Source organism: Borostomias antarcticus (assembly GCF_949987555.1).
Source record: "Borostomias antarcticus genome assembly, chromosome: 8".
Taxonomy (NCBI): domain Eukaryota; kingdom Metazoa; phylum Chordata; class Actinopteri; order Stomiiformes; family Stomiidae; genus Borostomias; species Borostomias antarcticus.
In genome coordinates, this window is record NC_140241.1 from 28,069,774 (window position 1) to 28,090,216 (window position 20,443).

The 20,443-nt window shown below is 48.7% G+C and overlaps 1 protein-coding gene across 2 annotated transcripts in view; it reads right to left on the reverse strand.

Annotated features, from left to right (window-relative positions):
- sema4d (sema domain, immunoglobulin domain (Ig), transmembrane domain (TM) and short cytoplasmic domain, (semaphorin) 4D) overlaps positions 1–20,443 on the reverse strand; it is a 31,536-nt gene that overhangs the window by 3,365 nt on the left and 7,728 nt on the right. Inside the window, exons 1-13 of one of the 2 annotated variants that reach the window (XM_084441645.1) lie at positions 18,958–19,033; positions 12,062–12,131; positions 4,240–4,373; positions 2,963–3,108; positions 2,792–2,854; positions 2,568–2,666; positions 2,167–2,260; positions 1,888–2,004; positions 1,595–1,746; positions 1,328–1,503; positions 1,021–1,177; positions 402–624; positions 115–230 (exon numbers count right to left, since the gene is read on the reverse strand). In XM_084441645.1, coding sequence (XP_084297771.1) covers positions 115–230; positions 402–624; positions 1,021–1,177; positions 1,328–1,503; positions 1,595–1,746; positions 1,888–2,004; positions 2,167–2,260; positions 2,568–2,666; positions 2,792–2,854; positions 2,963–3,108; positions 4,240–4,336 — 1,440 coding nt within the window. In that variant the 5' untranslated portion in view covers positions 4,337–4,373; positions 12,062–12,131; positions 18,958–19,033. Of the gene's footprint in view, positions 1–114; positions 231–401; positions 625–1,020; positions 1,178–1,327; positions 1,504–1,594; positions 1,747–1,887; positions 2,005–2,166; positions 2,261–2,567; positions 2,667–2,791; positions 2,855–2,962; positions 3,109–4,239; positions 4,374–12,061; positions 12,132–18,957; positions 19,074–20,443 lie in introns of those variants that run through there. The other variant, XM_084441644.1, reaches the window with a different exon arrangement.

Below are 20,443 nucleotides of genomic sequence, written 5' to 3' on the forward strand. Positions count from 1 at the left end.
CACTGGTACTGACAAAGCCCTTGGAAAAGGCAGCTATGCCGCTTCGCATCTTATGCGGGGATCTAAGTCTTTATCTGTGACCCCTCCTGACTTGAGACTTTCCGCTTCGCTTACATCCTGTGACGACAACAGCAAGTTCTTGATGGGCTCAGACTTGTGGAGCAGCTGGATCTCCTCCACGGTGTGGACTCCTCCTTCATACAGCACCGACTTGTGCAGCACGCCTTTATCTGTACGAGGGGGAGGGGGGGGGACGCATCAACACCACAGCCCACAAAACCCCCCCCATGGTCTAGCCTGTTTCATTTGTGTACACATCGTGGGGAAATGCGAGCAAGAAAAAAAAGAATCACAACGAGCCTTCTGGGATACTATCTGGCCTCCACGGCCGAGGTTCCTACCTGTCCCGGTGAAGATGACGTCATAGACGTTGTTGTCCAGCGCCCGGACCCTCTCCACGGCGATCTGGGTGTAGTTCACGTCCTTGGTGATGAGCTTGGGCCCGTTGCCGATGGGCAGAACCGGGTCCTCCAGTAGCGGGTGGTCCTTGACGAACTGCAGCGTCTTGTCAGGCAGGTGCAGGGAGCTGTTGATGTTCTGCTGGCGGTTCTGGTTGTTGATGCACTGCGGGCGGATGGATGGGGGGGGGGGACAGAGAGGGATGAAGCAACGGATGATAAAACAGCGGTCACGAAACACCGTCCAATCCAAACGCACGTCCCGTTCCGAATCCAAACCCACGAGATTGAATGGAAGCGGGACAAGCAGATTGTACGGTTTGCAGTGTAAGGAAAAGGAGACAGGACAGTGCCGTGGTCATATTCCGCTAACGACTTTTCTAGATCAGTGTGGAAATATACTTTGCTGGTCTCGATTTGCCGAATGTGGGGCTTTACACATCCGTGACCGCCTAAAACCGCTCGGATAACAGCTAGTTTGAATCAAACCTAGTTTGACTCGGTGAAAACATTTAGAGCGATCGTCATCGCCCACATCGTCCTGTCTGCGCTCGGTGCTTACCGCTCCCGGGCGTGGCGTGGGGGTGACTCCGTTGTACCTCACCCACTTGGTGTGCGACTGCTCCACGGTGGCCTTCTGCATGTACTTCCCCTTAGAGAAGACGTCCTCCACCGAGGACATGTTGTAGGCGCAAACTGCCGACAGGCCCACGTTTGCCCTGAAGAAGGAAGTAGAGAGAGAGAGAGAGAGAGAGAGAGAGAGCGAGAGAGGAGGGAGGGGAGGCGGGGCTTCAGCACAACTCTTTCGAGACAAACCCCCCCCCTCTACCACCTCGCAGCTTCCTTTGAAACTTCCTGCGCCGACTCACCACTGGGAGGTGAAGACCCCGTAGATGACGGTCTCTCTCCAGTCGGGCGTCTTCAGGATGAACACGTCATGGACCACGTTGAAGACGAAGTTGAGCTCCGGCATGGCGCAAACCAGCTTGGCCTTCAGGAACGAGGTCCACTTCTTCTGCAGGGTCCTCTGGCCTCCCAGGTCCCCCTGTGGACCGACAGACGGACACGTGGGCCAATCAGCACGGCAGGAGAGAGAGAGAGAGAGAGAGAGCAGATGGCGTGTGACGTGTCCTGACCTTGCAGACGCGCGCCACCCTGGGGATGAGCAGCTTGCCATAGAACTCGTACTCCACCGACACTTCCGTGAAGAAGTAGTAGATCTTGTCGTCCTCGCCGTCCGCGCTGCTCCTCCCGTCTCTGATGACGTCGGCAAAAACAAAACTGGGCTCTGCGAGAGGGGAGGGGGGGGTTGTTACGCGGAGAAATAATTAAAGCAGTAAAACGGCGGTCTGCTCCGCTGGTCAGAGACAGCCGCAGAACATCAACCAGCAACAGTATCATTTCAAACGGAAACGTCATGGCATCTCACCATTCAGCCATGACGTGGAGTACTCTGTCCTCAGCAGACTCTGCGACAGGGAATATCTAGAGATGATCGGCTCGCTTCCTAAAAAGTTATACGCTGTCCCCGAGTACAGCTCTCCGTCTGAAGGGCAAAGAGGGATACGATTTATCCACGAAGCCGGCGCCACCTGCGGCTTTCCCCCCCCCCCCCTCGACCTGATTCTTGCAAAACGCCTCCGAGAACGCGCCTATAGGGACGACCGCGTGCTGAGGGCTTCTGTCCCGACGACGGCGGTCAACTTACCGACCATGACGGTGGTGAAGCTCTGAGACGGGTCAAAGGAGCACTTCCCCCGCCCGTCCTCTGCTCGCCCCGCCAAGGAGAAGTCTTTAAGGGACTGAGAGAAGGGTTCCACATTACTACTACAACCCCTAGCTGGGCGGACAGGCATTCCAGTGAGTCACAGAGGCTCCATCCTGCAGCAAGAGCATCTGGGTCAAAACATTCCCTTCAAATGCGTCCAAATACCTGAGGTCAAGATGATTTTGTTTTGCGTGGCTCACCGCCGGGAACATTCCACTTTTTTTTTTACTAGATCATATTTCCTCCGCTCCTCTGGTGAGGCTAAATCCCGGACACCTCGTATATTTGAAATATTTGGGGTGTTGACCTTGGATCTGTGGCGAGGAGCGGTGGACACGTACCAGGTAGTCGCACAGTGGCTGGAAAGCGTGTGTCCCGCAGACGTACAGGCGGTCGTTGTCCAACACCTGGAGCACCCGTATGTAGTTCCGGCATTCGGTCTGTGAACGCACATCACAGAAAAAAGACTCTGGAACCTGCCTGACCGTCATCAAACAAGACTATCTTTCTTTAAAAGTGAGAAAAGTAAAATGGCATCGTATTTGTGATGGGATTGCAAATGTACCTCTTTAGATTTGCCTTTTCCCGTACACATCGTCATGTCTTTGTCTTGAACTGTCCATTGAACCTGTAAGGTGACAGTTGATTGTCACAGTCACAATCAATATACTTTTCAAGAAAAAAACATTTGCATTTGGGTCATTTTATACAAATTACAAACATGCTTGTAAGGTACCTTGTTGTTCCTGACAGACACATTTCTCATGTTCAGCTCAAAGATGGCCTCCCTGGCGCCCACATAGAGCACATCCTTCTCTTCACTCAGCAACATGGTGGAATAGTTGAAGATTCCAGGCTCAGAAAACTCCATCAAATTCACATCTGTGGGTAAAAGAAGTTACATGGAGGATCAGGGATCCATCTAGATGTGTGCACTGTGTCTGTAGTTATGAGTGTGCACTGTGTCTGTAGTTATGAGTGTTCAGTGTGTCTGTAGTTGAGTGTGTAGTGTGTCTGCAGTTGTGTGCACAGTGTGTCTGTAGTTGAGTGTGCAGTGTGTCTGTAGTTATGAGTCTTCAGTGTGTCTGTAGTTATGAGTTTTCAGTGTGTCTGTAGTTATGAGTGTGCAGTGTGTCTGTAGTTATGAGTCTTCAGTGTGTCTGTAGTTATGACTGTGCGGTCTGTCTGTAGTTATGAGTGTGCAGTGTGTCTGTAGTTATGAGTGTGCAGCGTGTCTATAGTTATAAGTGTGCAGTGTCGCCTCCGACGAGTGTGTAGTGTGTCTCTAGACTGTAATGCTCTTAGAATGCGACAGCGTGATTGATGGTGGACCTGGCGGCCAGTTTGCATTAGGCGGACTGTCTGGCAGTGCCCGTGTCAGATGTGAGCGGGTTCGGGTTGCCGGCGCCCGGGCAAAAACTCTCAGATGATGAAAGCCAACACCCTGACTGGGACCAGAACGCCATTTTGTTTTGTGCCAATTGCTTAGAGCCATCACATACTTAGCTACTGGAGCTATTTCTGTCAATAGCAGTACAAACTGAACTACCTTCCTGTTACGACACATATGCGACTGAGGTGAAACGGTGGTGACTGTCAACTGAGGCGTTGATGCACACGCTTTAAATAGAGAAACGGAAATATAATATTTTTATCTAAATTGAACTTTTAGAGTAGAGTACAATCCTGATCGCTTAAGTTCATGCTTCAGAGTACATCTTTGTCTTCAAAAGACAAATCTTAAAAGACCAAATTAATCTTTGCTTCACCATGAAGTCTATAGAATTAATATACAGTGAAGTACAGTGTTTACTTCAATAACAAGTAGTTACATTTTATCTTATATTCCATCGATATATACTTATAATGTACAATAATCCCTAATATAAGATCAAATCTATCTTGCGTCAATTCGGCGTCTAATGTATTTCAGTCTAGTCTTTTGAAAGTTCTAGAGCAAGGACTAGTCTGTGAAAGTTCTAGAACAAGGACGAGTTCTGGTTTCTACGCTACCTTCATGTTTCCAGGTTGTCCGGGGGGTGCTGGAGGGCCCGTGGGTGGAGACTTCCAACAGTAGGCCCAGGAACACGCCCAGAACGCCGAATCCCATGTTCGATTCGGGTATTTTCGGAACGGTGAAGTTTCCTCTGGAAGAGACGTTACAGATAATGAATGTGTAACTGATCGTCCTGGACAATGCAGCAGAGATGAGTGATTCTGGGTCCCTCGCAGGAAGGCTCGGTACTATCAGGTGTCTAGACAAACAAACAGAAACCAAAAGCCACTTCCTCTCAAAGCACGTGCTGGTATCACCGCATCATCCTCTTTTCAAAGCGCATTGCATCAAATGGCATGTGCGTTTCATGAACTGAAACGGAGAAATGCAAAGTCTGAGCATGCTTTGCAGTAGACCACACTTGAAACAGATGAGCAGAAACGTGTCGCTCCACTAGAATCCAAATGGCGGTTCAGGTCGGACGAGGACTGTAGAGGAGGAGCAGGACTAGCGTGTGATGACAGGGTCTTGGACCAACACTGGAGTCTGAGACACAAACCATGTGGTCTCTATTTCAGCACCTCTGCTGTCGAACACCCCTGCTCACCTTTCCTATCTTCGGAAGGCCTAGTACTGTATTGTCGGGGGAGAATGATAGGCGGATCCCAGTTCCTCTGGGGCCTGAACGATGACGACAACTTTCCCGGTAGCCATCCCATAACATTATCAAACTTTCGAATCTGACTCGGGTGTTGTTTTTCCATCAACGTGTCAATTCACAGAGCGTTGTATTCCTCATACATTAATGGATCTCTCTTGACACATTCTCTCTTTGGCGGAACTGATAAAGCAGCCATCAGGAAGCTTTCTGTGTTTGACAAAGATATAACAACATTACCGGAACATGCCCAGGGGACAGAACGGATCCTGGGTAAAGTATCTGACCCATGTCTCCCTACACTGAGCTGACATCCATATCCATTATCTAAAGCAACTTTGGGGAATATTTAACCCATGACCTGACAATGCCACAGTGCAGTCCTCACATGCTATATGACAGTATATTGTATATTGCTGCTGGTCAATCTAACCCTGAGGACTTTCAGGCTATATTACACAATTTTGACTTGTTGTAAAACTGCTCCAGAAGAACAAGAACACATCTGTTCTATGGGTCAAACTGGGTCACAACAAAGCAGAGAAATCTGTTTAACCTGTGAAAAAGTGAGCCTCTTAAGCTGAGGACTGAAATAGGAAAATAAATCTTTAAATCTTCTTACTTGTCAATCCTGGTTATAAGAATTATTGTAACTCAGTCAAAGTCTGTATTACAAATACACAAAACAGAAAAATACACAAAAATACACAAAAACACACAAAAAGCAGCAGCAAAGGTCCTCTGCTTCAATTAATGATCTTCAAGCAAATTCATTCTGATGGACCGAGAAGACTGATTGCTTACTTTTACTCCATCCGTAAATGTTATTAAGATTGAAACACATTAGTCAGGATAAATAATTAACAGTCATGACTGAATTACAAAGTTGGAGCGATTTCCCTCTCTCCATTAAATCATGTGAAAACAGCAGTTTTGGATATTGTGAGGTTCCATGCACAAAGCCTGCTTTGTGCCCAGGCCTCTCTCCTTACTTCCCATTCAACTTAAGACCTCCTTGAGAGGGATTTGGAGATGGCATGGTCACTCATCAACTACAAGCAGCACAGTATTAGCGAGAGAGAGCACCTCGTGAGACCAACCTTGCAAGCTCACATTCTGCTTCTCTCTGCCGGTCAGTCTGGACTGCTCCCTATCTAAAACGATTTCCAGAGATTGCATTTGACGATTTCCAGAGATTGCAGCCCCTGATTGGGTCCCATAGTTGGTGAAATATAGGCCGTTGGCAAAATGGCGTCTCTGAAGCAACGAGCGGTAATGTTAGTTGAATAAACACAGCCATAAGTGCAGTTATTGAAGAAATAGACCTGGTGGAAAATACGTTTTCGCCATTGTTTAGACTGGATTTGGCTAACATTTTGTTGCCCTGATTGGCTGAAGGAGTTTGTCTGTCAAGGACAGTACTCCCGCCCACTGAAATGTTGTCGATAGGGGGAAGGCCAAACTGATTTGCAGAGAGAAACAAAATGTGAGCTAGGTGACATCAGGATGGTCTCACGAGGCTAAGAGAGAGAGGCTTAGCTCTAGGATTACAGTTTAGTTGAGTGACACTAGCTGTAGTTAAGTAGTACACCCTACACTGCTAGGCAGAATGGGAACTGCTGCTGTATTTCTCTCAGGCTAGTCAGTCCTCTCTTGTTCCCTGAGAAAAGGATAGTGACCCGTCCTAAAATCCGGTTAGACAGGTTTTTTTTCTAGAGCCAGGCTAGTTGTACTGGCAGCAAACCTGGACTGAATGGGTGGGCCAGTATCGCATGACAATGTAAGAAGGGTTATCACATTTCAAATAAACTGAGGCTTGCAATTTGCTTTTCGCTTGTAAAAGCGTTCAGCTTCATGATTAGATTGACTTCCTGTTTGGTTCCGGCAAACGTGTTCACTTGTTGAATCTGAAGCAGAAGAAAGCTCTTCAGTTTAGAGAAGTAAAAAAAAAAAACAGTAGTGAATCCACATACAGAAAACAACGCTTTTGCATGCCATTACAATCAGGGAAAAGGGTCAAACAGTTTGCAGTTCTTTTGATGCCTTCTCCAACGAGCAAAAGCAGAACTGGACTGCTGACCACAATCGGATGTCCTACTGGAAATGCTCTAGTAAGCTAGGTTTGGATGTAGGTCCAGTAATGAATACTACCCCTTAGGGAGGGACCAGGAAATACGGCACATACTAGCTATGAACGTGCATTGACGACCACTAGAAAACCGGATTGATCCCCGATTAGATCTAAATGAGAATGGGTGTCCTGGGGGCAGTAGAGGACCCCCGGTCTGGGAGCAGAGGGAGACCCTTCGATACAGCCAGGGGACAGTGCTGCTATTTTAGTCTGGGTTTCTAACAGTGGCACCCAGATTCCACCCTAGTGCTCAGACCCGGGCTGGGAAGGGGGTCAGAGGCACAAAGGCGTATTGTATTCAAAAAAGACGAGGGCGGCCTCCGCTCTCCCACCACAGTGCATCACGCAGCGGGCTGAACGGCGGACACGGGAGCGGCCGCCTGCTTCCTCCCTCCGCCGGGACGCCTGTCTCTCCGCCGTGCCGACCTCAATGCCAGACAAGATTAGCGGAGCCTGGATCCGAGGCCATTGAGAGCAGTTATCGGGATGTTTGCAGTGACCATACACAGGGAAGCTGATCGGGAAAACTGACTTTGCGGACTGAGGGTATATTCTGTTATTTTAATTTCTTCTGAACCCCAGAGAGACCTTCCCAATGTTTCTCAAATAATCTGTGCACCCCTGATATCTACTAGTAACGTCCTCATACCATGTACAAAATCCCCACTGATCCATGATTGGTCATCAGGCCTGTAAGTCAAAAAGGGGGGAGGAACGAAATGCAAACTCTCTCGGATCAAAGCCTTTAAAAACCAGCTTTAACTATATTGAAGGTCAGTGTGTTACAGTAAAAAAAGGGCAGGAGAGGTGGCAGTTATTTGGCCGTCTTAAAAGACAGAAGACGCTAACCACGCTGGCTGGAGAGCTTGAAGATGGGGGCCCACGCTGGCTGGAGAGATTGAAGATGGGGGCCCACGCTGGCAGGTCTCTTTGAGCCCATTGTCTTCCCTTAGCTCCTCTGGACACACAGTCGGTTGGACACCTGCTCCGGGACTCCAGGCTCCCAGCGCTGCAGCGCTAGCGGGTCACAGACACTGGCTGTTTGCCAGCTGGGCCGCAAAGCGCCTGTGTGTGTGTGTGTGTGCGTCTATATGCGCGAGAGAGAGCGATGGTGATGGAGAGGAGGAGAGGTGGCATTCAGCGCCTGCCAGTGGCTCTGAACCCCGCCAGCCCCTCCTCTGTTGGCACTCGCTGCTTTAACTCATTGATCCTGGACATCCATGTGGAGATGCTCTTTCCCCCGAGGACATCCTGCCAGAAGCTGCTCCACAGCTGGAGACAACCTAAACAAAGCATCCCTCTCCCTCCCTCTCTCTCTCTCTCTCTCTCCCTCCCCCCTCCCCGGCTTTGCGTGACCTCGGATCAAGTAGGTTTTGGCGATGATTTCCTGAAAGTCGACAAGAAAACACTGCACTGTTTGTCTCCGTTCAAAAGAGGGGCACATTTCCACTCATGTCTCCCGACACAACTCATAACACCGAGGCCCTCTGCAGGAAAGGACGGAGCAGACCGCTCTTCCTCAGGAGGCTCAGGTCCTTTGATGTGGGATTTGATGTTCTACCCGTCTGTTGTAGCCAGCACACTGGCTGCTAGGGACGCAACACCAGGCCGGAACGGACAAACAACTGGACAGCTTGGAGCTATGTATGAACGTAAATATTCCTCGTTCTTTTTATGCTTATTCCCTGCTATGTACTGTATATTCTGCGTTTACAACCTTTGCTGTAATTTCCCACTGCTGAAATGCCAAATTTCCTCCTACAGGGATTATTAAAGTTCATATGTGTGTGTCTACACACACACACACACACACCCACACCCACACTTTGGTGAGTTTATCATTGACTAAGAGAGTTAAACAGAGGGCCCCTCCAGATATCGCAGACCTTCGCCAGCCGCGGGGGAAGATGGGATGGATTACGGCAGACCCAAGGAGCAGATGGATTTCCAGTGCTGCTGCATCTGTAGCTTTTTGAACAGCCGTAGCCTATAAGCAGTGATCCAGCAGCAGCAGTGACATATGTGGTATTTGGTAGCCTGTGTCAGGCCTCGTGGAAACACAATACTGAGACCACAGCAGCTCTATGACAGATGTCCGAACCAGTGTAAATACCAGCTGGATGCAAGGCTTGGGTTTTGGCCTCAGATCTGACAGGCATGACATCATACTGAGGAGCAGGCGTGGGCGTGGAGTCTCCCCTAGCGGAGTATCACAAAATACGAACAAGCCTGGTTTTAGAATAAGAGTCCTGTCACAGTGACCGTTTTATTGGAAGAGCTACCAAATGAGTTGCCCAGCTACTGTAAATCAGACTGCCGAATGGCTGTAGATCAGACGAATGATCTAAAACCGGTTATGCAACAGATAATGTAGTCAGATGTCAGGGTCAGGACATGCTAATAATTGATTAAATCTGACAGCTCACAGGACCAAAACTAAATTAGACGTTAATCCCGGCAGATTGAAATCTACACCATGACATGCACATCTTTTCCTGTTTTTCCTGTTCAACAGGAACTGGTAAACAGATCTACAGGACTGCTAGTCAGATCTACATGATACATTGTGCCCAATATGTTAACTCTGAGAACAAATAGGTAAAAGGCAAAAAGCTAAAATGACAACATACAGTATGACTATATAAAGTGAATGTGGCCTGAGTTTACGAGGGAAAGAGCTTGTGTGAAGGCAACACTACACAGCGGACATAAAATGGCCGCCCTGCTATATAATTACTGTACCCATGGTCCCTGCTGAGCTAGCGAGTTAACCTAAAGAGACCACAGTAAAGGCAATTGAAGGGTCAGCCCTAGTAAAGGGTATATTTAGGCCGGGACGGAGAACGCTTTCAAAACAACACACCCTTCCCAGGTCACATGGGCTGACAGAAGATTTAAAAAAGACTATAAACAAATGGTGACTGGAGTAGCTCCTGCGTTTTGGTAGGAGCGTGGCTCGCCGTCGACCGAGAAACGTACTTCTGGAGTGGAAGAGTCGAACGTAATTACCATGCACACTTTCTGTAAAGTAAAGGGGTGGAAAAGTGCGTTGAAAAAAGGAACGATTTTACTACCCGACATCCGCAACTGCTAAATCAGAACGATGTCGGTGGCCACCAAGAAAAGCAACTAGAGAGGGTCTCTGCTCTGCTTCGCTCATATTTCTGGATCAAGACTCTCTTCACTCAGACGGTGGCGGATGCTAGTGTCTTTCGCACGTCTGTGTACCAACAGTGAGCAGTTAGCGGACGAGGCCACACTCTGCTGCATTCTGCCACCACTTTTAGCCGCTCTCTTTGTCCCCCTTAATCGCTAATGGCCACTGTGTCCTTCGCTGGGATGGAGGGGGTGTGAGAGACAAACTTGGATTATCTCTCGGTATCAGTAGACGGAGAACAGCGAGCCGTAATCGCGGTCTCCTTCTAACTTGAGAAAGAAACTGTCTAATTAGTCCTCAAGGTGGGGTTGTAGAATTCATTCACAGGATGTACCCACATAGGAGCCATAAACCTTTCACTGGGTGTGTGTTTTGTGTTTTTTTTTTTTTACTTCCTTGGGACGAAAGTGATCCGTTGCCCAGGGTTTGGGGCGTACCCCGGGACTATTTTGGGAGCTGTGAAAGAGCCGTCCTGAGGCCTAGCGGTTCTCTGGCGGTGCCTGTGCTGGTTCTCTGGCTCCTGATGGCCAGGGGCAGGTGCTCCATGCCCAGCCGTGTTCACGGGGCTGAGGGTAGAGAGGACTAGGACGGGGCCGGGGGGGTTGGGAGTGGGGATGAGAGGGGGGGCGGGGGGGATATGTGTCATAACCTTGCGTTGCAGAATGTCTCTCACTGTCAGGCACGCAGGCGCCGAGGCGGTCTAGCACCCCGTACTCCAACCCCTCTCCGAGATCATGTCGACACCTGCACAGCCCCTCTCAGAGACTGACTGAGTTAATACTTGTGGAGGCCCTATCAAAGTCCCAGGGGCTTTATGTGTGATAAAAACATCTTTTTCATCTTGGCTACTGTCTTTCCCCACTAATCAAAAGAGCGTTTAATATACTAGCTCTAAACAGCCATTGCCAATGCCTTCCATCTTCTCACAGTGCTGCTATGGACCGGAGCCCATTTCAAAGAAGCCTCCTTTCCCCTCTCCTTTTCTCTGTAAGCTATCTTTAGCAGGGCCCCGATTTCACGGTTGTGAGTTTGTCTTCCAGGGACAAAAAAGCCATTGGAGTCTTCTGTGAAATCTCCCCGTCACCCACTGGGTCCCACAAACTGGGTTCCACAACACGGCCAGTGTCCCGGTGAACTTGGCACACTCGGGGGAAAACACTAATTTTGCCGTTTTCACCGAGGGACAGCGGAAGACAAACGACACAAAGACATTCCTCTGATTCTAACTACCGATCTCTGACATGCACGTGGTCTGGTGGGGAAATTGAAGATGTACTGCAACTGTACCGTTCGGCCTTTCTGAAGCCTCTCCACGGCGAATGGGGGAGTTTACTGCGGCTTTGAGTCAAGTTGTGCAAACAAATGCCCAAAAATGAACCCCTGAGGAAAATATCTAAATTCCACACAATAAAAAAATACATTCCGCTTGTTTCAGACGAATGATATGAGTCATTGGGAAAACAACGGGTCTTTAACTCGCGTCAAACAACTTCAGATAAGTTCATTTCATGCAGCAGCACACAGGAAGTAAGGTAGCCTCCCCCAAGGAAGGACAACGCTTTACAAGCATTAGAAGGGGTGGGGGGGGCACATTTTAAACAACCCAGTGGAGAACATGCAAGTGTATTTGATTCATAATTGATTATAAAGATAGTCAGCATATTGATATTTGTCAAATCAGTGCCAAGGCCAATGGAAGTTATATGATAGCACCCCGTTGTTTTCATGCAGAGGGGGGATAGGGGAGCTGGTTGCAGGGGGAGTGTAGCGTGTGGCGGTGCGTGTTGCGGCATGCGAGCCCACCTCTGCCGTAAGCCCAGACGGAGGGAGGGAGGGAGGGAGGGAGGGAGGGAGGGAGGGAGGGAGGGAGGGAGGGAGGAGAAGAGTTCTGACCTGTGGCTCCTCAACGACGCTCTACCGGACGAGAGGCTCTTCCTCTGGAGAGATTTAAAACATCCTCAAGCTATGTAGGGGAGGGGAGAGAGACAGAGATCAGACATGACGGTTACGACGTTCGGGGCGGCCCTTTCGGGGCCGTCTGTGCAGCACAGGGAGCTGTCGGGCACAAGACGGGATCAACACATTAGATAATCTGTCAGCGCGGCACACGTAGCGTGATGAACCCGTGAACAATGACGGCCCGTACATGAACATGCAGAAACATCACCCATCATAACGCTCCCAACCCCCCCCCCCCCCCCCCCCCCCCCCCCCAACACACACGCACACACACGTGTGCACACACACACACACACACACACACGGCTGGAGGCTCTACGAAAACTTGAACTCCTTTTGCACAGCAGCAGAAGCACGACACGCCGAGATCATTTCATGATTCAGTGAAGGCACATGATGAGGCTGTCGTCGTGGCGACCGGGTTTTCATAACTACGTGGTGCGTTCGCACCGGCTAACCGACGACGGCAACACGTTCAGGGGGAGGATGAGCGTGATGAGGGGGAGCCGGCTCTCTGTCCGTCTGAAACAAAGGAGCAGTAATAACATGTTCCAGCCCGTCCGGCGCGCGCAGGACTACGTCAGTCAGAGAGACCCCACCAGCTGTAGTCTTTGTGTCTCTGACAGGAGAAGCCATCTCCATTCACTCTATGAATTATATCTGAGCCCTGGATCATCCCCAGCAGGGACATCTGCAGTGGGATAACCGTGTTCTCATGTCTAAGACGCTGGGTGGCAGGGCTGCAGAAATGGGCAAGTCATCCAGGTGCAATGAGACTCCGCGAGGTGGTGTTACGTCGTCTGGAGAGGCTAGGGCTGTGAATCTGACGATACGATACGTATCCCAATACAGGGGTGACGATACGATATATTGCGATATATTAGGATACTATAAGCAAGGCAATATATTGCGATTTTCCCCCCCAAAACAATCTAGGCCTACTACTTTTTGAAAAACCCATAGCAAAAAGAACACACAATGTGATGCATAAAAAAAAGAGTTTATATATATATATATGTATATATATAAATAAATAAATGCTAAATGCCTGCTACTATCTAGCGGCCGGAGGCTTAAATACTGTACAACACCAAAACATGTCACCACGTTGAAATATAAAAATCGATACAGCGCTTCAGAGAATCTATACAAATCGCGATATTTAAGTGTATCGGTATTTTCTTACACCCCTAGTAGAGGCACTTGTTCAAACTCTTCAAATTCTTGTCACGTTTGTGGTCGGCAGTGAAATCAAGTGTTTTGCCAATGCACATCAACTTGAATGTGAAAGGAATTATAACCAGCTCATTCGGAAACAGTGCCAATATTTAAAAATGTGCATCACAATAGTTCCTTGAACAAAAAAGGATTTCCTCAGCAGAATAAAAGCATCTTTCATAAGAGACAGGGGGAACCTATCAGTCTTCGGAGGGCTTGTGACAGATGGCCAGCCCACCACCATTCACAACACATTTCCTTCTGCAGTGTGCTTCCCTAGATCACCAAATGATTCCCGAGCGCGGCACCGCTGCTGCTCACCGCTCCCCCAGGGGATGGGTCAAATGCGGAGAACAAATTTCACACACTCAGGTGTGTGACAATCCGTGGGACTTTAACTTTAAGTTTAACTGTGCAGAGATAAAATACTTCAGATGGCCTGAATGCTTTTACCCCCCACCAGGGAACGAGGACTAGGCCTGCCACTGTGCCCGAATCTAAATAACCCTGCGTCACAGAAAACTAGGTTTGCCTATTCGGTTCACCCTGGAAACGCGCTCCTACGAAAGCACAAATTAACCAGGTTGGAACATTAACCAGGATACGTGTGGGCCACCCATGTTGCCCAACCACCACTTGAACTCATGAACCGTGTCGATTTAGTTTTTGTAAGCAAAAATACAGATTAAAAGCCCAGCCTGAACAGGGTCACAAGCTAAGGTCTCCATTTTGAAGCAGAGCCAAATGGAACAGAGCTCTCTCTGTCTGAGAGCCAACGTAACAGAGATCATCATCTCCAAATAAGGAGACTTATCTTCCAGACGATTGAATTCAGGTCACGGAGATGAACCCAAACATTGAATTAATGAATTAGCATTGATTCTTCAACTGCACAGCAACTACCATAACAAAGGACAATATCAAATCAAGCAGATAATTTGGTGGACAAAGAAACTCTAACATGGAAAAAATATAACATTCTGCAACTACAAGTTGCAGAATGTTATATTTTGCATTTAATTGAATGCATTCATTTAAAAATCCAAGTATAAAATGTGTTAGAATAGTAGATTAATCTGCTGTTCTCAGTGACAAGTAGACTGGTCTGGTAGTAGTGTAAAATGCCAGTCTAATACACCAGTTAGACTACAGCCGTTTCAAGGGAACTGGAGCTTACAATTTGAGCTATTAAGACCAAGGTCAAGAGGTGCATCCGTTGGTTGGAGCCTCTGGCCTTACCAGACAGTCACAACAAAGACAAGTGGCCTCGAAGACAGACAAGGCTCGGCTTCCCCCCCTGCTAGGCTAGGGCCAGGTCCTTGCCTCTCTCTCTCCTCTCCCTCTCTCTCTCTCTCCGTTTCCCATCCTCTGACAGCATCAGGCGTTTTTGAAGAGATGACAGAGGACCAGATTGATGAGCTCAAGTTGAGAGGTCACATCCCCCCCGACATACTAAGGAAACAGTTTGATTTGGTTTCACTTGACTCCCACAAAACGCTGACACCGGCTCCAGACACGTCTCAATTGAGGTCCTGCCGGACGGCCGGCCCGGCCCCCGCCACGCCCTCGTGACACGGCAGACGGGACAGGGGACAGAGAGGAAGTGAAGATGTCACGGGTTTGACTCGCTAAATTGATGACTGAATGTTGAATGAGGGGGCCGGCTTTTCAGCTAGAACAAACAGTCTACTTCACAAACGGACGTATGGTAAACATACCGACAGCGCAGCCAAGAGGGACCACTACACCGTGACACCTGATTTAATGTCCCTTCTAGGGGCACCACAGCATGGGTCCAAACATCCCCAATGAGAAGCATATAGCCTTGATTAACTAATGTAGGCTTTACAACAAATGACTGAGTACGGGTATATAAATTAACTAAAGATGTGGCCGGACAAGGCCAGAAAACCTTTCTAGAGTATTGAGATGCACCCCAGGGAGAGATCAACCTCTCAGCAGCAGGCAGCAGGTCGGCTGGGCCTTGGCCTGGTTCTATATGTAGCCTCCTACCCACTTGCCTCTACCCCCCCTCTCTAGAGATGGACATGGATACACACGGACACGGCCTGGGAACTCACTCATCCCTGGCCATGTGGCCTTTCCGGTAAAGACAACCCCCTCCCTCTCCCCCCCGGTCCACATTCTCATCTGCGCTGTCACGCTCACCGTTCGTCTATAAACATCCCAACCCTCTGACAGGCCTGTCAGCGGGCCCAGGCCCAGGGTGGGGGAGGGGATGGAGAGAGAGAAAGAGAGAGAGAAAGAGAGGAGAGGATATCGGGGGGGGGGTTGCCAGAGAGGAGCAGGGAAACGGAGAGATAAGGGCGACACGAAGGGATAATAGAGGAAGAAAGGAGGGCTAGAAGGCTGGTTGAGTCCTGAACTCTCCGATTGTGGCGCCTCCACTCCAGCCAGCTATAATAGTATATTAATAATACTTAGTAAACAAATATATAGTAATATAAGCCACTGGGCAGATCTGGCCGGGCGTTCCAATTGCAAACCCCTACTGAATAGTTTAGTTTAGCAAGAGTTAAACCTTGGACAGCCAGATGTCTGCTATTTCAGAGCGTTATCTGGCCTTTTAGTCATCAGATACGACAGGGTTTAAAACCTGGGGATTCTCATGCTAGCTGTACCAGTGTGCACTGTGTACATTTGGAGTAATCACCTAAGCCTTTCTGTCCTGGTTTCTCCATCGCAGCACTGCGGCCCGACACAGTAAAACCTTTACAGCATCAGGAAAAAAATGGGTGAAATTCCAGTGTGCTCACCAACATAAGGTAGAGCTTCACGCACACACGCACACACACGTTCCTGCATTGTGCTCTATGGAGGAGGATTACGAAGGCTTGAATTTCAACAGAAAGAATCCCTGTCTACAAGTATTAAAGCCCAAATCTGGCTTTAGAACCACCGACAACAGAGCGAATTCCGCACAATAGGCTGCTCTATGTACAATCCGCAAGTTGCTGAAACCAGATCATTTCTAAACAACTCCCGTGGCCAGTTTTAAGAGTTAAACCATGTGTCTTCTACCGAACTCTCAAGTACTCTCAGTTTGAAATACATCCAAAAAGAAAAAAAAATGTTTTGCCGCTCAATGTCATCCAGAAATGCATTTACACCTTAGGAAAAAAAAATGTTGCCTTGCGAAAGAGGAAAAGTCTGCTGATGGTAGGGAATAACTATAGGAATGCACACATCCACTGGAATGTCCCCGATATCCAGTGTGCGCAAATGTTTGCTTGAGCTGCCAGATAAAAATGAGATGGGAGATGGGGGGGGGGGGGGGCAGGGGGGGTCCCAATCGGAGCTGCATGAATCTTAAGTAGTTCCATGTTGAGGGGGGCTTTGTTCACTGCTACTGACGGGCTGGGGGGGGGGGGGGTCCCAGTTTTCCTTCACTTCCCTTTGGCAGAACATTTATCATTCTTCCCCTATGAACAATTGAGCTACAACACTGACCAGCACAGGCGGAACAATGGACGACTAAATCTGGGGGCCCCCGGCCCCCACGGCACTGGTTGCTAAGATACCTTTGATCGTCCGGACAGCTTGTCAACAAGCTCATCACTTACTCAAAATGTTTGTGTCCTTCTTACATACTCACATGCAGACATCCGTTGGGGAAAAGAAGATATTGGCGGCGTGGCCTTAACTGGTTATTGACCAGAAACGAGACGTTCGCCCTTCTGCCTTGGCGTCCCGACAACATTCATTTACACGACAATACGTGCACTTAAGTGCGTGCGATTGATGCATTACAGCAACGTAGTGCTGTTTCAGTAAGCAGTAACCAACGCGCAGGACAATGCTGCCTGTCAAGGGTTAACTCTCTCTCAGTGAGGGTGAACAGGTGCAGCTCACTGTATGCATGCTCGCGCACGCGTGTTTGTGTGTGCATGTTTGTGTATACTTGACAGTGCTGACAGGGCTTATCGTAGCCAAGCGCTGAGAAAGAGGGTTCTGGTAGCGCGCTGCATCGCTGCCGCCCTGCTCCCCCCACCACAGGAGACTAATGTGCACGAACCACGTACGGCACATGTCTGGGGAAATACACTGCAATGGAATGCATGCACTGCGATGCTAGGCTAAGCTGGCTGATTTGAGGATTTATCTATATACTTGCACAACAGAAGCTGTGCGTCCCTAATGGACTGGTAGGCGTTTTGGGTTCTGGGGCTGAGATGGGGGGGGGGGGGGGGGGGCACAGAGAGCTAGGAGAGAAAGAGGAAGGCAACAGACGAGAGCAAGAGAGGGAAAGACGAGAAGATAAAGAGCGAGCGAGAGAGAGAAAGGGAGAAAGAGTGTGAAAGTGAGAGAGAGAGAAAGAGAGAGAAAGAGAGAGAGAGAGAGAAGAAAGAGTGAATGGGTTGGTGAGGGAAACAAAAGGCAGGCAAGTGGCAGCAGCAGCAGCAGTAGCAACAGTAAACACACCACAGTCAGCCAGGATGCAAATTAGGCTTAATGCAAATGGCACAGGGAGACATCTCCAAGGGCAAAACAGGCCCTGTTCACACCTGCCATTAACATGCGTCTTGGGTGATCTGATCACATGGACAAGTCTCCAAGTACGTCAGTTCACACCTGGCTGGCGTTAGTATGCGTCTCCACATGGGTCTCCAGTGACCACTGGTGATCTGACCTCCCTTCCCTGCTCTAGAGGCAATTAAACATGTACATCACGTTTGAGTCTGTGGCTTTTCTGAAAGCATTCTTGATTCTTTGATTCTACGTTGACATTGCTGCTAGGGATACACCGATGCATCGGCCGAACATCGGCCTTGTTGACTGCCATCGGCAAATAAAATGACATTCACCGATGGTAGTGGCTGATTTTATGTCGCAACAATTACGTCTTTTTTTTGTTGCAAAACGTAGCCTACCCAGCTGCAGATTCGGAGAAGGTCCGTGACGTAACGCCGCAAACGCACGTGTAGTTTGCTTTCAAATTAAAGTGAAATGAAAATCGGCTTTTTGGAACCAAACACTTCATTTCTTTGTTTCCCTGGCACAAAATGGAGAATACATTTTTTATAAAATAAACATCGGCCATCGGCATCGGCCAGATTGTTATTTTAAACATTGGCATCGGCCCAGAATTTTGCAATCGGTGAATCCCTAATTGCTGCCATGGTCGACTGTAACCCATTCCCCTCCACCTTCTTCGGCAATCACCTCAGAAATCCGGTTGCGATATGAATCTTCCAGTTTCCGTTGTACCGACTCTTCCAGGCGGTCCAGGACACGGTCGCGTACACACTGCTCAAAGAATGTGGCGCTATGCGGCCCAGACCTTAGAATGTGGTCTGAGCGATCGGATCTCAATTGGGTCTTAGCATTCACACCCGTACTTAAGAGCCGTCCACTTGTGATTGGATGACCCGGGACCCATGTCAATGCCATGTGTTAATACCAGGTGTGAACAGGACACAGCCTCTGCTCTCTCTCTCTGTCTCTCTCTCTCTCCCTCTCTCTCTAGTTCTGGCATGTGCAGCTGAGTCCAGATGACATGGTATGCTTAGCTCATGCACAACAACAATCAGCACACACTGGACTCTTTCTAATAACGTATGAGCAGACACAAGACAAGAACAAACACTTACTTGTCCGTCATTGCATCAGCTAGCGAATACCGATTCATGAAATCACTCTTCTTCTTCTTCTTCAGACTGCACAGAGGCTAGAACAGCAAAACTCAGGATGTTCCAACAAAGCTGGACTGTGAAGGAGAGAGAGACATTTTTCAGTTCATTTGGGAGGGGCGGGGCAATACGATGAAAACTGTCAACGACAAAACAAACAATTCATGCGTTAATCGCGCTACGGCTGATTCCACGCTTCATATAACGTGGAGCTGGAAAATAAATATTAAAATAACCTTAACGTCGATTGTAAAACTGTGTGCACAGGTCCACTGAGGACAACTGAGGTGATTCTGGTTGGGAGGGAGCCCAGTCTTTAGCTTTCTCTCAGTTCGTTCCCCGGACCACTCGCTTTAACAAGGAGAACCCCGTGCTAGCAGACAAAAGCCATCTGAACGGCCGAAGAGAAGTCCCTGCCATGCCTGACTTGCTCACAATTAGCAAGGCAAGGATTGGTCTTCACCAACTTTGTGTGAGGGGGTACCGTTGCCACGGCTACCGCCGCGGCCGCCGAGCATAAATTGAACGCACCAAGAAACCGGCCGACGAGCTGCCAGGCTGGGGGGAAAAGACGAAGACGAAGGCGAGAGGAAGGCCCCACACGATTCCCCCACACAATGACAGCAGCTGACAGCAATACATTTGGCTGACTGTTAATTTGAGCAGGCTATCAATTCAAATGTGGTGTTCAGGTATTGATGTGATGGGTCAGGCTTAGCATGCTGCATATGTAAACACACGTGGTGACTCCTGCTAGCCACCACGGTATTGATGAACAGGGTGTTAAAATAAAGGAAGCCATGTGAAATGTGTCTTAATATTAGGAAGCATTACAGACAGTAAGAAAGGAACATCCAACATCATATTAATCTCATACGTTATCCTCTCCAAATTATGGTTTGATGTAATCTGGAATTATCTTCTACAATGGTCGCCCATGTGGACCAGACAGTGAGTGATGACACTGTGATTCAATGAGTCAATTCACCTCTATCTGTAGATCCCCTGTCTCAGTCTCCAATAATGCATCAGCAAATGCAGGCATTAGTCTGCCAGATTATCTTCCCATAAAAGATTAAAATAGCGATAGGCTATGTCATTATCCTATAGACAACTGCAAGCGAATACAGACAACGCACTGGATGATGGAACAGATCATCCAGCTCAGAAAGAGGCATTTATCCAGCTCTCAAAACAGGTCTCCAACGCTGGAAACATGCCCACAAATGCAATGGAACATTCTAGCCCCCGATATGAAAGCTATGCTTGCCCCTGCCCCGGGCATAACCAAGCCATCGGCCAAAACTTGTAGAAAAAGTTATCCTTCACCACACCTCGTCAAAAAACAATTTGTTAAAAAGAGATAATGGGTTTACATCCGCTGACCTCCTGTAGCTCCCGTAGCAGGAGCATCTCCCCCAGTCCCAGACAGCCACTCGCCCTGGAG